The sequence below is a fragment of the Temnothorax americanus genome, unplaced genomic scaffold (assembly GCF_048541705.1).
Source record: "Temnothorax americanus isolate GAGA-0224 unplaced genomic scaffold, ASM4854170v1 Scaffold8, whole genome shotgun sequence".
NCBI lineage: Eukaryota > Metazoa > Arthropoda > Insecta > Hymenoptera > Formicidae > Temnothorax > Temnothorax americanus.
The window spans coordinates 6,276,409-6,301,290 of record NW_027509802.1 but is presented as its reverse complement, the minus strand read 5'-3'; the positions used below and the strand labels follow the sequence as shown (position 1 = coordinate 6,301,290).

At 37.0% G+C, this 24,882-nt stretch overlaps 2 protein-coding genes across 2 annotated transcripts in view; one reads left to right on the top strand and one right to left on the bottom strand.

The window, feature by feature from the left end:
• LOC143907328 (uncharacterized) overlaps positions 1-24,882 on the bottom strand; it is a 156,163-nt gene that overhangs the window by 68,961 nt on the left and 62,320 nt on the right. The window lies entirely within an intron of this gene.
• Positions 6,768-9,687, top strand: Ranbp3 (ran-binding protein 3). The gene is made up of 5 exons (XM_077423656.1): positions 6,768-6,872; positions 7,095-7,229; positions 7,356-7,436; positions 7,501-8,195; positions 8,593-9,687. The coding sequence occupies exons 1-5, from the start codon at positions 6,857-6,859 to the stop codon at positions 8,905-8,907; spliced, it is 1,242 nt and encodes a 413-aa protein (XP_077279782.1). The 5' UTR covers positions 6,768-6,856; the 3' UTR covers positions 8,908-9,687.

Here is a 24,882-nt window from a genome sequence, read left to right as displayed (position 1 = left end):
GGGCCCTCAAAAACCCCAGGGTACAAATTTTCAGGATAAAAAATTTTCCTGCCATTTTGGGCACTTTTTGTCGAATTCTCTCTGCCAACGAAGGGGTTAATGATTCGGGGGAACTCTGATTTTATATAGAAAACGAGAAAACATTACGGAAGTACAGATTTCCTTATCCTACTTTCATCCCAATATGGCGTCTCGAGTTGCGGCGAGCTGTCAACTCGTCACAAGATGTATTTCATATAAGAGATATACCATTGATACGAACGCGAAAACAAGTTCCCCCGAATTGCACAACAAGAAAAACATCGATAAACCCTCCAGATCAAGATTTGAAAGAGTAATATAAAAGTATAATGTCGATGTGCATCGTGCGTATGTGTGCGTGCAATGTACATACCTTGTCTATATCTTTGTCTATACAAGGACAGATATAGTCGATAACATAGAAAATGGTAATTTTGTCGGTTATACAGACGGCTCCAGCATCACCTTAAAACTCGCAAATTTTATATATATACAGGGTGCCCCACAATTGTTGGTACTTTTTTCATATTTAGATAGAGCGAGCCAAACTGAGTCGAAAAGTCATGTACCATTTTGCAATTTTCGCAATAGTTGACGAGTTATTAATGATTAAAAATCGACNTTTTTTCTATTTCTTAGAAAAACCATTGACCACCAACGTTTTAATGACGATATTCGTGACCACCAAACGATTCCGCGTCGATTGAGCCGTATGAAAGTCAATTAGATTGATAAATAATGTTTATCCATCAAATTACTGAGTAACGTCACGGAGTCATGCGACCAATAGCTTGAGAATACGGTTTTATTTATTTCTTAGAAAAATGATTGACCACCAAACGTTTTAATGACGATATTCGTGACCACCAAACGATTCCGCGTCGATTGAGCCGTATGAAAGTCAATTTGATTGATAAATAATGTTTATCTATCAAATTACCGAGCCAACGTCACGGAGTCATGCGACCAATGGCGTGAGAGCACGGTTTTTTTTATTTCTTAGGAAAACGATTGACCACCAAACGTTTTAATGACGATATTCGTGACCACCAAACGATTCCGCGTCGATTGAGCCGTATAAAAGTCAATTTGATTAATAAATAATATTTATCCATCAAATTACCGAGCTAACGTCACGAAGTCGTGTATGACCAATGGCGTGAGAGTACGGTTTTATCTATTTCTTAGGAAAACGATTGACCACCAAACGTTTTAATGACGATATTCGTGATCCGTGACCACCAAACGATTCCGCGTCGATTGAGCCGTATGAAAGTCAATTAGATTGATAAATAATGTTTATCCATCAAATTACCGAGCCAACGTCACAAAGTCATGCGACCAATAGCGTGAGAGTACGGTTTTTTCTATTTCTTAGGAAAACCATTGACCACCAAACGTTTTAATGACGATATTCGTGACCACCAAACGATTCCGCGTCGATTGAGCCGTATGAAAGTCAATTAGATTGATAAATAATGTTTATCCATCAAATTACCGAGTCAACGTCACGGAGTCATGCGACCAATAGCGTGAGAGTACGGTTTTTTCTATTTCTTAGAAAAACCATTGACTACCAAACGTTTTAATGACGATATTCGTGACCACCAAACGATTCCGCGTCGATTGAGCCTATGAAAGTCAATTAGATTGATAAATAATGTTTATCCATCAAATTACCGAGTAACGTCACGGAGTCATGCGACCAATAGCGTGAGAGTACGGTTTTTTCTATTTCTTAGGAAAACCATTGACCGCACCAAACGTTTTAATTACAATATTCGTGACCACCAAACAATTCCGCGTCGATTGAGCCCTATCAAAGTCAATTTGGGTGATAAATACAATTGTTCCGACTAGTGGCACAGAGCAGGTGATATGTCCGGCATTATGCGCATACGGTTTTTTCTATTTTCTGGGAAAACGGTTGACCACCAAACGTTTTTATGATGATATTCGTGACCACCAAACGATTCCGCGTCGAATGAGCTATAAAAAAGTTAAATTGGTTGAAAAATAAAAATTGTCCGGCTAACTTCACACCGGAAATTTCATTTTTGTTTTACAGGAAAACGACTAACCACCAAACGATCGGACTAGACTACCAAAGACCACCAAACGACCACCAATCGATTCCAATTAATGAAAGTTTGATACGTTGAAGTAGTCCGGCCAACTTCATAGAGGTGTATACATATAGGCTGCGTTAAGGAGGCTCTTACCCGGCTGCTCTAATCAATGTAGCAACCGAAAAATTATCATTAATAATTGGTTATAAAATTATCGGAAAATTAAATAAAAAAATAAATAATGATTTTTACATAGTGTAAGAGTAAGTTATATGTTCTATTAGTGTAAATATTAAAATTTATACAATAAGTCAGTTGACTACGTCAGTGCTAAAGAGCAGAACATGCGCGTGTCACAACGTCGTCTGTAGCAGTCTGCAGCTAAGTGAGGTGTAGCCGTGTAGCGTTGTAGCGAATGATGCGATGAAGAGATGGAGCCAAAAGAAAGATATAACGTGAGAATGCTGAGAGGGAAAATGAAAGGAAAATTCGCGAAAATAAAGGTTGTCAATGCGCGAGAGAATAATTATGCCGCTACCATACAGCGCAGAGAAGACATGTGCAAGTGAGGTTAGAAACTTCGCGCTATTTTGACACTCGGAAGATCATTCGCCTAACCTGTCGTACGTCATATTAAAACTACAATATCTTTTATAACTCATCGTCAACACCAAGTTTTCTTCTTATCATTAGAAAGATTATTATTTTAACTACAATTCCTTAGTTTTTTGTTTACCTGGCTCGCAAACTTGCCAAGAAAATACATCACTTCCGGTAAAAATTTTAGTGTTTACCATATGCCCTGTGTTAAAAATGCGAATTTCAATACTGATATTTTTACAGTTTTTATCGTCAACCTATGCTCAAGTTTTGGGCATCGGTCCGTTGTGGTTCACTTTACAACATATATTAATTTCATAAAGATCTGTCATATTATGATCGAGGTAAGAGCCTCGTACTGGCAGTGAATATCGAAACGCAGCCATTACATACATACACGATAATAGCGGATTCCGCTTTTCCGTTCAAACGTGCGGGACTCAACTCGCGGAAACGCGGAATCTAGTTACTATTCTATTCCGCGTTTCCGCGCTCCATGTAATGGCACCCTCAGAATAAAAAAAACTAACTTCAAGTTTAGTGAATTTTGCTCTAATTGGTCAAATTTCAATCCAATCTCAGGCCGGTATTCATAGTCAAATCTTATATTTAAGAGGATGCTAAAGCTGTGTGTAATACCTACACTCGTTTTTAACAATATTTGCTTCGTATAAAAATTCTACAACTTGATGTTACAAAATGAGGGTGCAGGTCCATTCAGTAAGTAAACATGAAGGAATATTATACCGCGCGTTTGTAGAATTAGGCTGAGACTCCAAACAAAAAAGTTAAACGAAAAATACAATTACGTGAACGTAATGTACGTACATTATCGTACTTTTTGTTTAACTTATTTGTTTGGAGTCTCAGCCTATAAATTCTACAAACGGTATGATGTTCCTTGATGTCTACTGAATAGACCTGCACCCTCATTTTGTAACATAAAGTTGTAGAATTTTTATACAAAGCAAATATTGTTAAAAACGAGTGTAGGTATTACAGATAGCTTTAAGGATCACATCTTAAGATGTTATGAACCAATCACAGAGCCGTATTAGCATTTTAAGACATTACTTAAGACGGTCTTAAAAATAAAAACCGAGTATGAATATTGGCCTCAATCCCAATCCATAGTCTGATCACGGCTTTATGCTACGCTTAAGCTGGATTCAGATAGGGCGCGTCAGCGTCAAGCAGCGAGCAGCAACCCAATCAGCAAGGTGATATCAGCAGTGGCGTAGAAAATATCGCCTCGCTGATTGGTTGCTGCTCGCTGCTTGACGCGTCCTGTCTGAATCCAGTTTTAGGTTAAGTTTCCGCTGAGCGCGTCATACGTCGCGTCATAATATTATGAGAAAAATAAAATCAGAAGTTAAAGGAGAGATAATTAGTTAAATATTTTGTTCGCTTTATTTTACAGTAATATATAACACAAATTTGTATATAAACAAATATTTTAATCTAATATCCTCAATAAGACCGCATTTTTTTTTGAAGATATATTATATATATATATATATATATATATATAACACGAAATTTCAGCGAATTTATCTTCGTAGTCAGGTAAGAAAGAGAATTTATCAGACTGTGGCTTTTTAAAAGGTTTCAACCACTTTTCCACCGAGATTCCAATTGATAAAGTTTTGAAAGTTGCTTCGACTGATGGACGAGTGATGAGCAGCGTTTTTGGATTTATAGCATTTTTCAAAAATTTCCATATATCTATCTGTACATCTCTGGGCAAATAAAATCAAATACGTTATTAATGACAATAACGTCGCTTTGTTTGATCGTCTCTGGAACCTCTTCTCTTATGTAAAATAGATATACGATCGTCCATTTTGTATTTACACAGAATTTCATTTTGGAGGTTACAGAGTTCCTCGTTCATTTCAACACCGATAATTCTTCTAGCGTCCGTATATACATACGCCTGTGAAACATGAACATTAAAGTGTTAAGAGAATTATTGCTGTAAAAAACTTTTTTATTGCTTATTCTGTAATAGATTATTAATAATATTAACAATTATACATATATGCAATAAAAGATATATCTTTTATTGCATATATGTATAATTGTTAATATTATTAATGTAGGCTACTTGATAATGTCGACTGTATGCGTGGCGAGGTGGACAGGAAAACACAAGTATTTCTCTAATGCTCTATAATATATTTGCTCTCTTTGTACAACACGTCTGGATGCTACGACACGTCGAGCACTTCTGTTGTCACACAACGACCGCACGTAAGCGTGGCGCCCCGAGGCTCGCGCCACTCGGGAGCTGCCCTCAAATAGTGCTAGAGCCATAGAGCTTCCGTGAACTATCAGTAATAGGTTAGGAGACACACCTTCCGTCATGATACTGAGTGCGTTCCTAAAGATATCGAGTTTTAAATCGAACTTGAGATCTGACTCGACCCGAACCTGGGTCGGGTCGAGTCACCAAATCGAAAACGCTATCTTTATTGTGGCTTTATCTTTATTTGTAACTCTATTGTACAATTTCACAGGACATCGAAAAAAAAGAAACGTTTAGATATTCTATAATTTATGTGTAAACAATAAAGAACTTATAGAGATTGATAACCATTTTAGCAGGATAAACTGTGTTGGCGTACTCTTTCTACATGCGTACCTTCCCCAAGAGCCGAGACTCAAACCAGATCCGTGAAAAATATCGCCACTTTCGTAGAGTTTTTGTACAGTTTTACTCTAGGAATATCGCGAGAGAAAGAAAGACTTCGGAGATTTTTATCTGAATCGATCGACATAAAGAGAGAGCATAGTAAAGAAGCTAGCTTTCGAGAATTTGAACGCATAATACTTTGTTATAATACTATGAGCGAATTAGTTTACGTCACTCTGTCAAGTTTTAATATTACTAATAATATATCGATATCAGTAGTTCAATAATAATAATACATTAAAAAACGCTCAATTTAAAAGTAGGGCAATCCTAATAAACGACTGTAAAAAAAATTCAAGGTGGAACGCAATGGACAATTCGGTTGCTCTGACATGCTAAACTTAAATGGCAAGAAGTACTTCTCAGCAGTAATGACATTTAAGTCTCTTTTAATTGGGTGGGCGTTTGACATAACCTGCTCTTCACCCTGCACAGCTGGTACATCTTTACAAACTTAATTAGTAACTATCGCTTATAGCTACAGACTTATTAGCCTGTATATTTATTTATTTCTGTATAAAATAATTTTTAAAACGTTCATATTAATTCTGATTGCAGACGAACCTTTGGGAACACTAGCGCCTTCTTCTTTTAACATGAATAACTAAAAATCTATATTTCGGCTAATTACCGAGTTTATAAATATTTAATTAAAATTATCTGGGTGACTTACAAACCTTTTTAATCACACTTCATAACTCTTCATACAAAATACAAACGATTCCGTATAAAAACTTTTATTAATTTATCTATTTCGGCTAAATGCAAGGTGTAAAAATAATTAATTAATTACAATTAAACGAATGACTCACAAACCTTTTCAATTGCACTTCAAAAGTCTTCATACGAAATACAAACGATTTCATATGGTAGATTCTTTCCCGGACATTCATTTCCGGTCAAATACATACGAATATCTTTTCGCGATTTTCTGCCGATGTTAAGGCCCGTATTCATATGGCAGTTTTATAGATGTTAGCCTTAAATTGATAGAAATAAAGCTTAAGTCGTAGGCAAATAAACCAATCTTTGATTACTTTAATATTTGAGATAATTTTTCGTTTTTTTCGTTTTTAAGACTAATAATAAACCAACAAACGCTAAAATTAGACTAACAATCATTAGCAAACGATTACGCATTGATTAGGCTTTTTTGAAATTAAAAATAAAATTTTTCCGGCTAACGTAATGCTAATTTTTCTTTTTAAATTAAAAAAAAAATTAAGAACCAACAAACGTTGTAATTAGGCCAACAATCACCAACAAACGACCAACAAACGATAAAAAAATATAAAAATTAATAAAGTCGAAGTTGACCGGCTAAGTTACCGGAGCTTAGGACTTTATTCATACAAGACGATATCAAATTCGTACGGTTGGTATCAAATACTTTTGCATTCTGGTGACACTGTAGCGCCGTAGCGGCAGCATTTATTTGTAATATTTGTCTATGTTCATTTCGACGTAAAAAATGGCGGATTGCAAGGGTGCGTTTTGTGTCTTCTCTAGATTCAGTTGCACCTGTGTGTAGAAGTGAAATAATATCCTTTAAATGCCAAGAGTACTCCGTGTTGCGTGATGTGGCACGATGTGACACATACCGAAAATACGAGACGTTTTCCGACGAGATTTCCACTTGTCGCGTTCATAAACCGACGAGCTAACCGTTTCGTGATAATGATTTTAATCTTTTGTTTCTACTTTATTAGAGGGTGTAGAGGATATCGATCATCCGCCACTCGTCCTGAAAGTCGATCCGCCCGAAGAGTTGCTGGAGGACTCTACCGAGGATTCAACGACTAGCAATTTAGCCACACCAACTGACCGGGATACGCACGTTTATGGTTATTCTGAAATATTAATGTAATTCGTATCACGGGGGAATGCACGCAACAATTATAAATAATCACCTCTGTTACTATACAATGAAATGTTTATTCATGAAGCAAATAAACTTATGGATTTTGCAGATGACACAAAAAGCCATACAGCAGAATCAAACAACCAAGAATCCACATTGGCAGCTGTTAAGACTCTCAATAAGAAACATAGTGAGTTTATACAATTTGATAAGAAAACTGATGCGACATATTAATACATATCGCGCGTTTGCAGGTCCTGTGCTAGCTGTTTCAAAATTGGGAACGTCATTTGGTGTTAATGAATTTTCAAACCCTGTAGCTAGTAAATCAAAGTCGTCTATACTAAGGCCGTCACAATTAAGTGTGTTAACGAATAGTTCTACAGGGGCCACCGACAAAACTGTCTTGCAACCTGCGAAATTTCACAATCCGTTTGTGAAGGCTACTGATAATTCCATAGATGAGGATGAGCCTCTAATGAAGAGCAATAAGGCCGAAACGGACAAAGACTTTAAAAGCGAGGAGAAGCCTGTGGAGGACATAAAGCTGAAATTTTTGCCTTTGGGTGCGAGTACCAAGGAGAATGAGAACAATGTAAATAATACTGTGGCATCCAGCGCATCTACTCCTAGCTTTGTGTTCGGTCAGAATTTGAAAGAACGCGTTACTGTTTCGAATGACACAGAGAGTTCGAATAATTCTGAGAAAGACGAGACAAAAAGCAAAGAGAGCAATGAAAATGGATCTTCTGAACTTCTGTTCTCAAATGCAGCTGCGAATTGCCGTACTACAGTGAGGCCAGGTTTAACATTAACTCAAGCAGCGCAGGTTTTGGAGGAAGCTAATCGCGCGAACAAGAGGAAATATAATCAAGTTACATTATTAACTGGCGAAGAAGGAGAAACAAATATTCTTCAGATCAATTGCAAGTTATTTGCCTTCGACAAGGTGTGTAAACTTTAAGAATGATAAATTGTTTAATACTTAACACATTCACCGCTAATGATGGTCGTTGGTGACTCTGACACCAAGTTTTTTTTTGTCGATTTAACGTTTTGTCGATCATCAATGACTGTCATGGGGCGACTATTAAATAATTATATCATATTTTTGTGCAACTCATTGTCAGTATTATAAATTCAACACTATAAATCAAGTATTTTGCCGGTCTTCTTAATATAAAGTTGTTTAATCCGGCGTGCATGGAAAGATAGCTATAATAAATAAATACTCTTGGTGGCAAATGTGTTAAAGTAAAATTAGAAACAATGAATATTGAAATAGCATTATATGAATTAACTTATATTGATTTAGCATTGATTTTATAGTTTATTGTATGTTGTAGACTAGTAGCAGTTGGCAAGAAAGGGGTAGAGGTACGCTAAGACTCAATGATCGAGATGAAGAGTCTCGTTTAGTCGGCCGTACCGCCGGGACGCAACGGTTGATCCTGAATACGAAAGTATGGCCGGGTATGACCGCGGAACGTGCTGGACCTAAATCATTAAGACTAACTGCTATGGATGTACTAGACGGGGATATTCGAATCTTCATTGTACAAGCGGCACCTAAGGAGGTCGATCAACTGCACGGTCTTTTATTACAGCGACTTAAACGCGCGCAGGAACGCCATCCTAAGAAATTAGCAACGGACCATTGACAGCCGTCGACAATTCCAGACGAGGCGTCAGCTTAATTTTGTGCAACATAGAAGTTATTAAGATACGAAAGGAGCTAAATCCTTCAGGAATATAAGACTCTTTAGTATGCGCAATAGAACGGCTATGATTTGTGCCTTCCTTCAGAAGTTGCAGCCCTCGGCAGTTTGTACCAGTATTTATTGAAGAAAAAAGGAGATTAAGTTGTAGCACTTGTACGAGTTTGACGCTCTTGTACGCATTAGATTCTTCGAGAATACAAAATCCGTTTATAATTTTTTTTAATCGACATATTCCGTTTTATTTGAAATTTAATGTGATTTTTAAATGAAAGAGCGTTATTTAAAAATAGAGATACTGCGTAATATTAATTGTCGTAACAAATCTTACCATAAATTACAAGTTAATTCTTAAAATAAATCGCAAAAACTTTAACATGTCTATATTTATATCCAACTATTCGCTATTGCATATTGCAATTGCATTTTTTTTCATTTAGAAAGGATTACATCAATCATAGATCTAAATAAATAATTTGTATGTATAATTTATCATTGAAGAATATATGAGAGTGGCTGGGCAGGTACGAGTTATGGTATTTGTAGCATGTAATATTGCCGTTACTTGTACTCTTGATTTGTATTTAAAGGACGATTTGTGGGAATGTACGATACAACGGCATTATTATTAATATTGTCTATAATTACTATAATTATAAGTATATATTGTTTTATTTTAGATGTAAATAAAAGCCTCAGTCTCTAGTGGTGGAAGAGCTCTAATTGCGCCTTTTGATTTTATTATCCGCGCTACGAGAACAGATTGATTCTTAAATTCGATCTTCGATTTCGGCAACGTTTATCCTACACGAGGCTCGTCCTCTTTGCTCGTTGAATGAACGAAACGGACGGGGCAAATAACTCGCTATTTTATATCATTATCTACACACAATAGAACGTTCATATTTATTTAAGAAATTATAATCTAATCTATGATTAATAAATTCTGAATTTTTAATACGCAGCGTATAAAGAATGTATCATTTGAAAATAGAAACAAAATTTTTGTATGGAAATTTTTTCTTTGGCACGTGTGTATCCTTATACATATAAACTATATCCATGTAAAAGCATGTAATTAATATACGTTCACATGGACTAATGATGACAAAGAATAAATGGAGTTTGAAATAAATCATAAACTGTTTGTGACCCCGCTTTTGGCCGTTCTTAAGGTATTAGTCCGGGAGGCAGCGACACTAATTTCATCCCAATTACAGTGTATGGCTAGTTTATATATTTTTTTACAATATTTGTGCTAAAACATAGCAAAATGGCCGTCAGTTTGTTCCATCACGTGATCAGGATCCGACGAAATACGTAAAAACTAATGGTATACTTAGCTTATATTGGCAAAGCTGAAACTTTTTGAAATATTAGTTTACTGCATAAAACGTAAGAAAAATGCAATCAGCCACCTTATCTCGTGTTCGGCATGCGTCAGCTACGCGCATGTAAACGTGTTAAAAAAATGTAATCTGCAGTCGACTTATACCAGTAAAGCTCTGAAAATTGTTTAAAATGATGGTAGTGCATAAAATATAAGAAAAACGCAGTCAGCCAGTCGTCAGAGTGTTCAAACGCCTAACTGACGCGTTTAAGAGGCTGTGCACACAATGAAAAGAATAGGAAACAGGGAACAGAGTTTAATATTGACATTCATTGTGCATATATACAGAAATAGAATAAAATTTCATCACTGTTCCTTAGCGCTATTCCTCTGTTCGTCTATTCTGTGTCAGAGAGAAACCTGTCTGTGTTAATAAATCTGCACATATATGTTGAATTTCATATATTAATATTGAACTGTTCTCTAAACCCTGTTCCCCGTTCTCTATTCTTTTCATTGTGCGCAGAGCCCTTAAAAATGCAGCGCGGCGAGCATCTTCAAAAAAATTTTAGCTTTACCGGTATACCAGCTAACTAATTATATTTTTTTTAACACGTTTACATGCGTAGCTGACGTATGTCGAACACGAGATAAGGTGGCTAACTGCATTTTTCTTACGTTTTATGCATAAAAAAATTTCAGATAATTAAGATACATTATTTTTTACATATTTCAGGCTTTCTCGTCGAGGATTCTGAACAGGCCGTGCATAGAGATTTAATTTAATTTGCCCTAATATACATAAAAACAATCGTATTTTTTATTAAAAAATTATACGTACTAATTAGTCCCTGCTGCTGCTACGTCAGCAGCTGCTCCCGTTGATTTCCTGCTGCTGCTGTGCCAGCGGATGCTCCAGCAGTAGCTGCTCGGCCTCCTGCTGCTGCTGCGCCTGCTCCTGCGGCTGGTTTAGCAGTTGGTCTCGCTCTCGCAACTTTCTTTGGAGCTCCTCAATCAGGAACTGCTGTTGCTGAATTTGCTGCCTCATTTGTTGCAGCGTTGGTAAATTATTATTATTTATTTCTGCAAATAAAAAGAAAAACTGTCAAAATTGCAAGTTTTGCCGTTATAAGAATTAGGTGCACGCGTGATTATGGTCTTAAAATAATCCTGAGACATATATTGTACTTTAAGAAAATATCACGATTCGAATTTAGTGCTAGCTGTATAGCGTTGAAATTAATTAATTTATCCATGGAGCGCGTGCGCCGCGCTCTAAAGTTCGTTACAGGATCGTCAAAGAATTAGGTGCTCGCGTGATCATGGTCCCAAAATAATCCTGAGACATTGTACTTTAAGAAAATACCACGATTTGAATTTAGTGCTAGCTGGATAGCGTTGAAATTAATTAGTTTATCCGCGAAGCGCGCGCTCCATTGATTAATTAATTAATTTCGACACTATGCAGCTAGCACTAAATTCGAATGGTGATATTCTTTTAAAGTACAATGTCTGAGAATTATTTTAATACTATAAATCATGCGAGCAACTAATTCGTAGACGATCAGATGACGGAACTTAGTGCTCAGCGCCAACGGCTGGTCTAAGTTAATTATCGTAATTGTTTTACTGTTAGCTAATGAACTCAGACTTGGAAAATATATGTTTTCGATCATTTTAGTAACGAATATATTCATGCAGCAAATTTTTTAAGTGTTTGTGTTGATCGCGACGGTACTGTGTTCAATATATATAGTGGTATATTTAAATAAATGTTATAATCTGTCAATATTTTATCGTTATTTTAGAGCACTTAATTAGCACTTAATTAGCACTAAATTATAGTGTACTTATCTTCTCTATAAAACTATTTTCTGATATGGGGGGGTCCAGCTTAATGGCAAGCTGGACCCCCCCCATTTTTTACGCGATTTCCTGCTAAACGGTTCAAGCACCAAAATTCGGACTAGGGCACTTAATTAGCATCTAAATAGCACTAAATTTTTGACCTAGTGCGAACTTGATTTGCGCTGGTGGGGGGTCCAGCTTAATAGAGGTGCGTGACCTGGTGGCGGGATGGAAGGTCTCAAATGAACCTTCAGGTTCCGACCACAGACAGATCCGTTTCGATCTTGTGAGAGTACAAAAAGATGAACAATGGGGAAAAAACCCCAGGATAACAAACTGGGAGGGCTTTAAAGCTGACTTAACTAGCCGGCTAAAAAATGCACCGACCAGATTTCACACAAAGGAGGATCAGGAGGCAGCATCAGACTTTATGAGTGATGCCATCAGGGAATCCTTTGAAATGAACTGCCCATTGGAACTAAAAAAGCTTCGACCAGGGTCTTGTGGTGGTCCACCATTATCGTAACACTGAGCTCTACAATTCTGGATGTCTAAGTTATCAGCCTGCAATTTGTTTAAAATATCTTGTGCCAGTCCTTCACCCGTTTTTTGTTTGGTTTCTATAAAATCGATAAACCTTTCTTCAATTGAACACTTTCCTTTTTGTGTTACCTTAACATATCGTATGATCTGGGTCATTTGCTCTTTGTGAGCTGTATCTGGAGTACAGTCAAAGGAAATAGAAAAGTACTTCGCTTTATGAATTTCGCTAACAATGATTTTTTTTACTTTGTAGGCAAGTAGGCTTATTACTTCATTCTGTATAATATTTGAAAAGTAAGATATACGTCTTCCTAATATTTTTATAGCCTCGACGTGACATCGTATTTCTGGGTCGTGTTTTGCTATTAACTTAATAGTTTTCAGAAAAATGCCGCAATTATTATCGTCTATATTATTTGATGAGCCTCTTAATGCCAAATTATTCTCGGCGCAATAGATAGATAGATTTATTTAATTTCAGCTATACAAAGCCATGGAATGGACTTGGTTTACAATATACCTTAAACACACTCATACCAACTTTTTTAAACTTAACGCGTGACACTGTTAATTCCTTATTCCATACTTTTTTAATTTCTTCTAGAAAAACCACCCCTTAAACCCTACACGCCTAAACCCATTATTTGCACGTTAAACTCACAACCTAAACTCATGCAGTAATACTTGAACTAGTCCGCTTCGGCAGTATCAAGCCAAGAAACAGACATTATTTACCTATATACACACACATACCTTCTTACCGCAACGCGCAACAACTAATATTTCCTATATTTATCTTTTATTTCTAAATTTTTCCCAAATCTCCTTTAGACTCATATCTCGCTTTGTCTCTAAAATAACATTCCTTACATCCTAAAACTTATAAAACTTGAATTCTAAATCAATGCATATTCTCTATAAACTTTATAATCTAAAACCTAATTCTCCCTTTTTCTTTATCCCTACCTTTACCTTAATATTACAACTATTTTCCTGTTTTTTTCAATGACATCTTAATATATTAATAATTATTTACCTTTACCTTCAAATATTAACGTAACTCTCTCATCTTACAATACATATAATAAACCTGACTAATAACAAATCTCTTGCTACCTAACTAATACTATCCTATGTCCCCAGCTTTTCCAAACTCATCACACCTCCCTATATGCCCCTACCTTCTCTTCTTTTTCTTCCTATATATTATCTTCTTAATTTTCCTGATCTTTTGAATTCATTTCTAATTTAACTCGAATCACTTCTGTGCCCTCGGATCGCTCCATTCCTCTTCCTTATTTGCCAAATTCTTCGACACTGCTCCTCCTTCACTCCTAGTAAATTGCCTCCCAGCTCTTCTTCTCTCGTTCCCACCGAAGCAACATTTATTTCCTCCTCGCATGCGCGTTCTTTAGTTATCTTCCCATGTCTCCTATCTACTGTTGCATAGTTAATATACCTGGATTCGCCTCCGTGTCATCCAAAGATTCTAATATTTCCAGAAAACTGCTGCGTCTTTTAAACTGTAATGTTCATACCTCCTAATTTTTCTCCTTCCGCATTTCCTCTTCTTCTTCTTCCTTTCCATATCTCACCAAGCCTTGCGTGACCTTTTAACTAATTTTCCTATTTCCATCTTCTTTTACCTTTCCTTTCCTACAACGCAGACAAGTTTCGCCAATCCTTGTTCCAGGAATACGCCAATAGCTTTCCTATACCTTTCTTCTTTCTCTCTCTCTCTCTCTCTCTCTCTCTCTTGTGTATCTAAGCACAAAATTTATGATAGAAACCGCGATTTGGTGCCGTGTCCTGGCCCATTCGAGAAGTTAATTATTAGTGATGGTGATAAAGTAGCTGATATAAATAAAGCAGTGGCAGCAGCAGGAAGAGCAACGGTACCTGCAAAAATGAGTCCGGCGCCAAGCAGCGGGAATAAAGTAGCAGCCGCGAGTGGAACAGAAGATATTGATAGAAAAATAGATTGGCTTGTAAAAACAGTGAAAGAATTAAAAGATGAGGCAGCATGTAAAAAGAACATCAAGTCAATGATAAAAGAAATAGTCCGTGAGGAGATGATTAAACAGGCATTAATAGAAGAATTGAGAAAAATGTTGACGCAAGGGGCATATGGACCGTCAAGTGGAGCGACAAGAAAATATAGCGATGTGATTAAAGAAAGGAAGGAAGAAAATATCTTGATTATAAAACCAAAAGTACAACAAGAGAGTGAAATTACGAAGAAAACAATTAAAGATAAAATTGATATAACCAAGATGGAAATAGGAATTACCAAATTAAGAAAGAGAAGTAAAGGGACAGTGATCTTAGGATGTGAGACGGAAGAAGAGAAGGATAAGCTAAAGATGACGGTACAAGCGGCAATGGGCGAGGAGGTCAAGGTCTCTGAGCCACAGAAGAGGAAACCAAAGATTAAAATAATTAATGTTGGTGGAGAAGAAATGAAAATGGAGGATGATAAACTGATAGATACATTCAAGAAGCAGAATAGAATTGGCGAAGAATCCTGTATGCACCTAGTGAAGAAAATATTAAGAGGAAAAAATAAGGATACTGAGCAAGTATCCGTAATAATTGAAGTGGATGAAAGCACTCATAATTCACTAATAAACAGAGGAAAAATAAATTTAGGATGGCGAAAGTGTCCTATATTTAATTATATTAGTGTTAGAAGATGTTTTAATTGCTGGGGCTATTACCATATTGCCAAGAATTGCACGAGACAGGAAACATGCTATAAATGTGCAAGAAATCATAAGGCGAATGAATGTACGACGGCGAAGAAGAGGTGTGTAAACTGTAACCTATAAGAATCAGACGTACAACTTGAAGATAAATGTTGAACACGAGGCGCTGGATTCGGAATGTCCGACATTTAAGAAAGTATTGGAAGAAGAGAAAAAAAGAGCCGGCTGGAAAGATGCAAAATAGCAACTACAGGGAGAAGCGGAATTACTCTGGCATACAAATGCGCAAAGCTTCTTGGCGCATAAGGATGAAATTCAACATCAGATTATGAAGAGGGTGAATCCTGCGATTCTAGCGTTATCGGAGACTAGATTGACTGTAGAAATTGAGGATAGTGAGGTCAATGTACCGGGGTATAGTATAGTTAGATGTGATGCTGAAAATAGAAACACAGGAGGAGTACTGTTATATATATATATATATATATATATATATATATATATATATATATATGTTAGAGATGATATTAAATTTAAAATAGTTGATAAGAAAAAGATAGTGTCAAATTGTTGGTGCGTGGTGATAGAAATAAGAGAGAATTTATATATAAAGGTATGATAGCAGTAGTGTATCATTCGCCGAGTGCGTCAAATGGCGATTTTGTGAGATTTTTGGAAGATACGGTTGAAGATCTAATAATAAAGTATGACTGTATAGTGATAGGGGACTTTAATATAGATATAATGGTAAATTCATTTTACACAAAGAAATTATTAACGGTAATGCAAAACCTAGGGATGAGGCAATACGTTGATTGTCCAACGAGAGTTACAAAAGATAGTCGTACAATGATAGATTTAATTTTTTCGAATAGAGAAATAAAGGTACAAGTGAATGAGAAACCGAAAATAACGGACCATGCATGGCTAAAAGTAGAATCTAATATGAATAAAAAGAGAAATAAATATAAAGAATTCAGAGGCAGGGACTATAGTAAATTTAATGCAGATGAATTTCTTAGAATAATGGAAGAAAGAACTGAGCAAGGTCAAGGGCTAGATATAAGTATAAGGGCGGAGAGATTTGTTAATAGTATAGTAAGTGTAATGGATACTGTAGCACCTAAGAAAAAGTTTAAGATTCCGAAAATATGAGAAGGGAAAATGTGGTATTCAGATGAAATTAGAATGGCAACAGATAGAAGGGATGAGGCTCACAGTAGAGCAATAAGCTCAGGCAAAGAACAGGACTGGGGATTTTTCAAGAATGAAAGAAATGCAGTAGTTAAACTTATTAGGGCAAAAAAGAAAGAATATTATGAGAATATGATAGATAATAATAGGAGTGATCCTACAAAAATGTGGAAAACTTTGAAAGAATTAATTAAAGGTGAGCAAAGGGGTTCAGAGAACATCGATAATGTAGATTTTGAAATATTAGAAGACATAGAAGAATGCAATATAGCTGATAAATTTAATATATATTATGTAAAAAATATTAGCAACATTGTGCAATCTATTAGTAATAAGGGGATAGAAGGCACAGGTAGGAGACCTATTTATGTAATCGAGAATAAGGGAATTATGGAAAATTTTGAGCCAATTAGTGCAAGTGATCTGGAACAAATTGTTAGGGAACTACCACGAAAGAACGAAACAGAGGAAGGGATAAATAGTGATATACTGAAAATGGTGCTACCTGTGATAAAAGATGAGTTTGTAGGGGTAATAAATGATTCGCTTAGGACAGGTAAATTTCCAGAAGAATGGAAAACATCCACGATAATACCGATACCAAAGGTAAACAAACCAAAAAAAGCGAGCGAGTATAGACCGATCAATATGTTACCGATATATGAAAAAGTATTAGAGTTAGTTGTAAAAAAACAATTGGAAAAATTTCTAGAAGACAATGAAATAATAACCGAATACCAATCGGGATTTAGGAAACAGCAGTCGTGTGAGACAGCAATTCAAAGTTTTATCGAGGAATGGAAGTTGATAATTGAGGAGAAAAAAATGGTGGGGGTGTTATTCCTGGATCTTAGGAGAGCGTTTGAGACAATAGATAGGGTAAGATTAGTGGAAAAATTATATCAGTATGGAATAAGAGGAGTGGTACTGGAATGGATAATATCGTATTTAAGTAATAGAAAGCAACAAGTTAGATTCAATGATATATGTTCTAAAATAATTGAGACAGTATATGGCGTGCCACAGGGATCAGTATTAGGACCTCTATTGTTTATTTTATATATAAATGATATAGTTAAAGTCTATCCGGAGGGAAGTATATTTAGATTATTTGCAGATGACACGACCGCAAGTGTAACAGGAGAAAGTTGTGAGAAATTAGAAATAAAACTAAATATGGTGCTCGGTATACTTGAAGAATGGATGAATGTGAATATGTTAAAAATGAATGCAGATAAGACCAAATATATGATAGTTAGAAGTATAAGGAAAGAAATAAAAACAGACATAATAGTAAAAAGTTTGGATGGAACTATAATTGAGCGTGTCGAGATAGCGAAACATCTGGGTGTAATGATCGATAGTAAACTCCGTTGGGAGAATCACTGTGATTATATGTTAAAGAATATAGGGAAAAAAGTGAGTTTTCTGAATAGAATAGGAAATGATATATCGGCGTACACTAGATGTACTGTGTATAAGTCTATCATAGCGCCTCACTTTGAATATTGCGCAACGATGTTAATAGGCATGGGTGAGACGCAACTGAATCGACTGCAAGTGGCACAAAACCGTGCCATGAGAGTCATACTGCAATGTTCGCGATATACAAAGGTAGAATTGATGCTGCAAACCCTTAAGTTTATGAATGTAAGACAGAGGCTAATGTACAATGTATGTATTTTTATATTTAAGATAGTAAGAGGCATAATGCCAAAACATTCAAGTAATAGAATAGAAATAGTAGGAGATGTGAGTGGACGGCAAACGAGGCAGACTGAGAATATTAGAATTTAATATCGCAGGACGAGAAGCGCACAGAAAAGTATATTTTATGAAGGTTTAAACATGTATAACGCCCTGCCGATAAAAATTAAGCAATGCGAAAGAATTGAACCTTTCAAACGTAGGTTAAGAGAATATATTGTACCTCATGTAGAGGACTTAATTTAACGATATTTTATGGAAAAAATAGCCGAGAAGGCTAATAAAGCTCAATTAATCTCTCTTTCTCTCTCTCTCTCTCTCTCTCTCTCTCTCTCTCTCTCTCTCTCTCTCTCTCGAGTCCATTCGTTGCCGGTCATGATCTACTTGAATTGTCGTACTCACTTGATCGTAAGCTTGACATTGATCATTCTATTCTGCGACGTGGTTACAGGAGCATTGATGTCTCTGCGTTCCTTGAACATCTAGATGCCATTGCTGTTAACGTTCAGACTGTTGATGGCTGCCCTTCTAATGTTGATGAGCTTTGTTCCTGGCTGTCTGGTACCTTACTTGATGCACTTGATGTTTTTGCTCCTGCCCGTGTGTCCGTGATTAGGAAGCCTCCTGTTCGATGGCTTACAGATGATTTGAGATGCCGGCTCCGCACTCGCAATCAAATGTACAAGCGGGCCAAACGTTCGGGCAGTCTACTGGGTTATACCAGTTACCGTCATTTTCGCAACCAGCTTAACAACGATATCAAACGTGCCAAAAGTGAGTTTTACTTGGCTTCCCTTACCAATATTACCGACTCTGCTAAAATGTGGAGAGAACTTGCTCGTTTGGGACTGGTTAAATCTACGTCGGTTTCTCCCTTCCGCTTTTTCACACCTGATCAACTTAACTCTTACTATGTCTCAGTGTCTAGTATGGTATTGCCTTGCACATATGCGAACTTTATTTCTGCCATTGCCTCAGTTTCTTGTTCTTCTCAACGTCCTGATTTTGTTTTCTCTACTATACAGCCAGATTCTGTTTACAAGCTCATCTTTAATGGACCTCTTCACTCTTATGCGTCTGCAGGCTATGATGGCATCCCGCTTTATGTTCTTCGCATTGCTTGGCCTGTTATTTCTCAGTGGCTTATTCCTCTTTTCAATCGCTCACTTGAAGCTTCCGTATTTCCCTCATCATGGAAACGTGCGTTGATTCGCCCTCTCTCAAAGATTCGCACTCCACTGTCACCGTCTGATACGCGACCCATTGCTAACCTTCCTGAAATGTCAAAAATTCTTGAACGCATGGTTGCCTCACAAATCACCGACTATTTGAATGAACACAACCTGCTTAATCCGAGACAGTCTGCATATCGTTCTGGTTTCAATACGCAATCTGCTCTATTACGTGTCTGTGATGATATTAGAATGGGAATCGATAAAAGACTCATTACAATCATGATTCTATTTGACTTCAGTAAAGCGTTTGATACGGTCCCACATCTTCGCTTGCTTATCAAATTGAAAGAAATTGGTTTTTCTGATGAGGTTCTCGCGTGGATTTTTTCTTACCTTACTGGCCGCTCTCAAGCTGTATTCGACGATGAGGGTAATTTTTCTGAGTGGCTTTTCACGTCGACTGGTGTCCCTCAGGGCTCTGTACTTGGCCCACTTCTATTTGCTCTTTACATCAATGATATAGGTGGATTCCTGTCTTTTGTTTATCATATGTTATTTGCGGATGATGTACAAATATATCTGCAATGTACGCGTGCCGACATTCTTCATGGTCTTGAGTTGATTTCAAGGGATGCGAACGCCATTTTTGATTATGCTACGTTAAATGGTCTTAAACTGAATCCTGCAAAATCAAAGGTACTTATATTTGGTAGTCAGGCTTATGTCAATGATATCGACTTCCATTGTCTACCTCCTATTATTGTAAACCATACGCCTTTACCCTTTGTCAACGAAGCTAGGAATTTGGGTGTAATTTTTACGAATAACCTTTCTTGGAAAAAACATATATTGCATGTCTCTCATAAAGTGCATTACTCTTTGTACAAGCTTAAGTTTAACAAAAACTCCTTGTCCACAAGGTTAAAGATAAGGCTGGTATTAGCTTTAATTATGCCGCACATTGACTACTGCTGCCTAGTCTATCATGGTTTGACTGGAGAATTGAACACTGTATTACAGAGACTTGTAAACTGTTGCATTCGCTTTATATTTGATCTTAAGCGTGACGAGCATATTACCCCGTTCAGGCGACAATTGGGGTGGCTTACAGTCGAAAACAGGAGGTTGTACTTTCTTGGCTGTAAAATGTTTCGTTTGCTATACATGCGCTCTCCTGCGTATCTGCGTGACAATTTTGCTTTGCTTGATCCGCTGTTGAGGAGATCTGACCGCTGTCTTGCTGCATCCCAAATCTTTCATATTCCTTCTCACAGAACTACCACATATAGAAACTCCTTTCATCTTTCATCAATATACTTTTGGCATTCCCTTCCCAGTAATATTACGTCTGCTTCTTCAATTATCTCCTTCAAAGGTCTTCTCAGGGCATATCTGTTGGCGCGTGAAGTTGCATGATGTTCATTGCTATGGGTGGTCTATGACGGTGTTTTTCCCCGTCATTAGCTTGTAAGTTGCGTTGCGTCTTATTCTTAGTATTAGTTAGTTTACTCTACTATATTTTTCCTATTTTAAGCTGCGTTAGTTCTAGTCTTTATACAGTGTATACTGTTGTGATAAAGCTGTTAAGTTTTGCTCTACTCTTAACTATTTTGTGAAAGAGAGTGCACGCATATTTGTTCTCTATTTTTGTATTGTTAATCTTTGCCCTTTAGTTTTTCTTGGGCATAATAAATCATATCTCTCTCTCTCTCTCTCTCTCTCTCTCTCTCTCTCTCTCTCTCTCTCTCTCTCTCTCTCAAATTAGAATTCAATATCGCAGGACGAGAAGCGCACAGAAAAGTATATTTTATGAAGGTTTAAACATGTATAACGCCCTGCCGATAAAAATTAAGCAATGCGAAAGAATTGAACCTTTCAAACGTAGGTTAAGAGAATATATTGTACCTCATGTAGAGGAATTAATTTAACGATATTTTATGTAAAAAATAGCCGAGAAGGCTGATAAAGCTCAATCAATCAATCAATCAATCAATCTCTCTCTCTCTCTCTCTCTCTCTCTGTCCAAAGTTTGTCCAGAAGAGTGTAAGATAAAAATGTTTGCCGATGATACTTTAATATATGTAGAGGGAGAAAGTAGCGCAGAACTAGAAAGGAAAACGAATTCGATGTTTGTTATAGTAGAGAGAGAGAGAGAGAAAAAAAAAAAAAAAAAAGGGGATGAATATAAATAAGTTAAAAATGAATGCAGGGAAAACGAAATATATGATAATTAGAAGTGTAAGAAAAGAGCTAAGCGGTAATATTATGTTGACATGCTTAGATGGAACTGAGATAGAGCGTGTCGAAATGATGAAATACCTAGGTATAATGATTGACGATAGGCTTAAATTTAGGGATCACTGTGATTATATGCTAAAGAAAATAGGAAAAAAAACGAGTTTTCTTAATAGAATAGGTAATTACATATCGGCTTATACCAGATGCACGATATATAAGACAATCATAGCTCCTCATTTTGAGTATTGTGCAACGTTATTAATTGACATGAGTGAAACGGAGCTAACCAGGCTGCAAAAAGCGCAAAATCGAGCTATGAGAGTCATACTGCAATGCAATAGATATACCAAAGTGGAGCATATGCTGCAAGCGCTGCAGTTTATGTCCATAAGACAGAGGCTATATTATAATGTGTGTACATTTATCTTTAAAGCGGTGAACAACATGCTACCGGAACAATTAAAAGACCGTCTAGAATTAGTGGGAAAGAACACTGATAGGCAAACCAGACAAACCGGCGATATAGCAATAGTGTTTCGTAGGACGAGAAATGCGCAAAAAAGTATGTTCTATGAAGGAGTAAAAATGTATAACGCACTGCCAGCCGAAATTAAAAGATGCAAAGAACTAAAAATGTTCAAACGTGTGCTAAAAGAGTACGTTCTGTTGTATGTATAAATATGTAGTATGTAAAAATAGCTGAGAAAGCTAATAAAGGTCATTCATTCATTCATTCATTCATTCTCTCTCTCTCTCTCTCTCTCTCTCTCTCTCTCTCTCTCTCTCTCTCTCTCTCTCTCTCTCAGAGCGTGTTGTTGTCATCAAAAAGCCCCCTGTGCGGTGGCTTAATGACGATCTCAGGTCTAGGATACGCACTCGGAATCAGATTTACAAGCGCGCTAAGCGGTCAGGTAGCATACTTGGCTATTCTGTATATAGGCAATATCGTAACCAGCTATACATAGATATTAAACGTGCCAGAAGTGAGTTTCAGCTAAACTCTTTTAATACCATTACGGACCCTGCTAAACTTTGGAGAGAACTAGCACGGCTGGGTCTCGTAAAGTCTTCTCTAGTTTCTCCTTTACACTACTTTACGCCTAATCAATTGAATGCACACTACGTCTCGGTTTCTGATGCTTATTCGCCTTGTTTATTTGATGACTTTATTTCTGCTATTGCTCGTGTTCCTTGTCCGTCCCAACGTCCTGAATTTGTTTTTTCTGCGATTACGCCGCGCACGATCTTTGAGCTGATTTCTAAGAGACCACTTCATTCCTGAGTGGATGGCATTCCTCTCTACATCTTGCGTTTGGCTTGGCCAGTCATTTCGTCGTGTCTAACGGCTCTTTTCAATCGCTCACTAGAACTTTCCTTCTTTCCGTCGCAGTGGAAACGGGCGCTTATTCGCCCTTTTTCGAAAATCCGCATCCCATCATCTCCGTCAGACACGAAGCCGATAGCCAATCTGCCAGAGTTGTCCAAATTACTCGAACGTATTGTTGTTTCACAGATAAATGATTATCTTACTAGGTACAATCTTATTAGTATGAGACAGTCTGCCTTTCGTCCATGTCACAGTACTCAATCTGCGCTACTGCGTGTCTGCGACGATATAAAGAAAGCGATTGACGGTGGGTTTATTACTACCATGATCCTCTTTGATTTCAGCAAGGCGTTCGACACGGTACCTCATCTTGGACTTCTGGTTAAACTCAAAGAGCTGGGTTTTTCAGATCCCACCCTTATCTGGATCTATTCTTATCTTACCGGTCGTTCTCAGGCTGTTGTTGATGATGATGGTAACTTTTCTTCTTGGCTTTTTACGCTATGTGGGGTTCCTCAAGGCTCCGTACTTGGCCCACCTTTGTTCACTCTTTACATCAACGACATTGGGAGAGTCCTGATCTATTCCGAATACATGATATTTGCTGATGATATCCAGATCTATCGTTCCTGTGCTCCGTCTGATCTCCTCCATAACCTTTACCTGATCTCCAAAGATGCAGGTGCTGTTTTCGATTATGCTATTGCTAATGGTCTGAAATTGAATCCTGCGAAATCCAAGTCATTATTTTTGGAAGTGGATCAAATATCAATAATATCGATCTGGACTCATTGCCACCTATTATTGTCAATCATACGCCCTTGCCATATGTAAGGGAGGTGAGGAACCTTGGAGTCTGTTTCGAATCCAATCTCTCTTGGAAAAAACATATCTCGCATGTCTCACAGAGAGTGCATTATGCGTTGTATAAGCTAAAATTCAATATGAATTCCCTCTCCACGGAACTTAGAATCAGGCTGGTTACGTCTCTGGTGTTATTTCATTTGGACTATTGTTGCCTTGTCTATCATGGCCTGAGCAAGGAACTTAATCTGAAGTTGCAGAGACTTGTAAATTGTTGCATCAGATTTATCTATAATTTGCGGAAAGACGAGCATATAACGCAATATCGACGTCGTCTAGGATGGCTGTCCGTAGAGAATAGAAGACTATATTTTCTTGGTTGTCAGATCTATCGTATCATTTACATGGGCTCGCCAACCTATCTGAGTGAACTTTTCACCCCAATTAGCCCATCACTTAGAAGGTCAGATCGACTAGTTAATTCTTCTTCGCAAACCTTTCATATTCCGGCCTTCAGAACGGAAATATATCGACATTCCTTTCAGATATCGGCCGTATATTTCTGGCATTCTCTCCCGAATAACATTACGTCTGCAAATACTATTCTTGCGTTCAAAAGTCTTCTTCGATCGTACCTGTTTTCATCTGAATTCACAGACTGAGTTCCTGCTACTCTTAGTACCTTTAGTCTTAGCTTCTTCCTTAACGTGAAACTATCTTGCGATATTAGTGTTTTCTTAAGTCAAGTTCTGTCTAGATCATTCTTTGTTATCTTTTCCTAGTTTTAAGTTGCGTCATACTTTTGTTGCGTTAGTGTTTTTCTAGTTTTAGCTGCGTACAGTTTATATTAAGTTGTATTTATACTTAAGTAGCGTGTTCTTTGTATTTTAGTTTATATTTTGTATTTTTATAGTACTTTGCTATCCTTGCCTTTTAGCTTTGCTTGGGCATAAATATACTGATCAATCAATCAATCAATCTCTCTCTCTCTCTCTCTCTCTCTCTCTCTCTCTCTCTCTCTGCTATCTCACGCGGCGTCACGTTTCT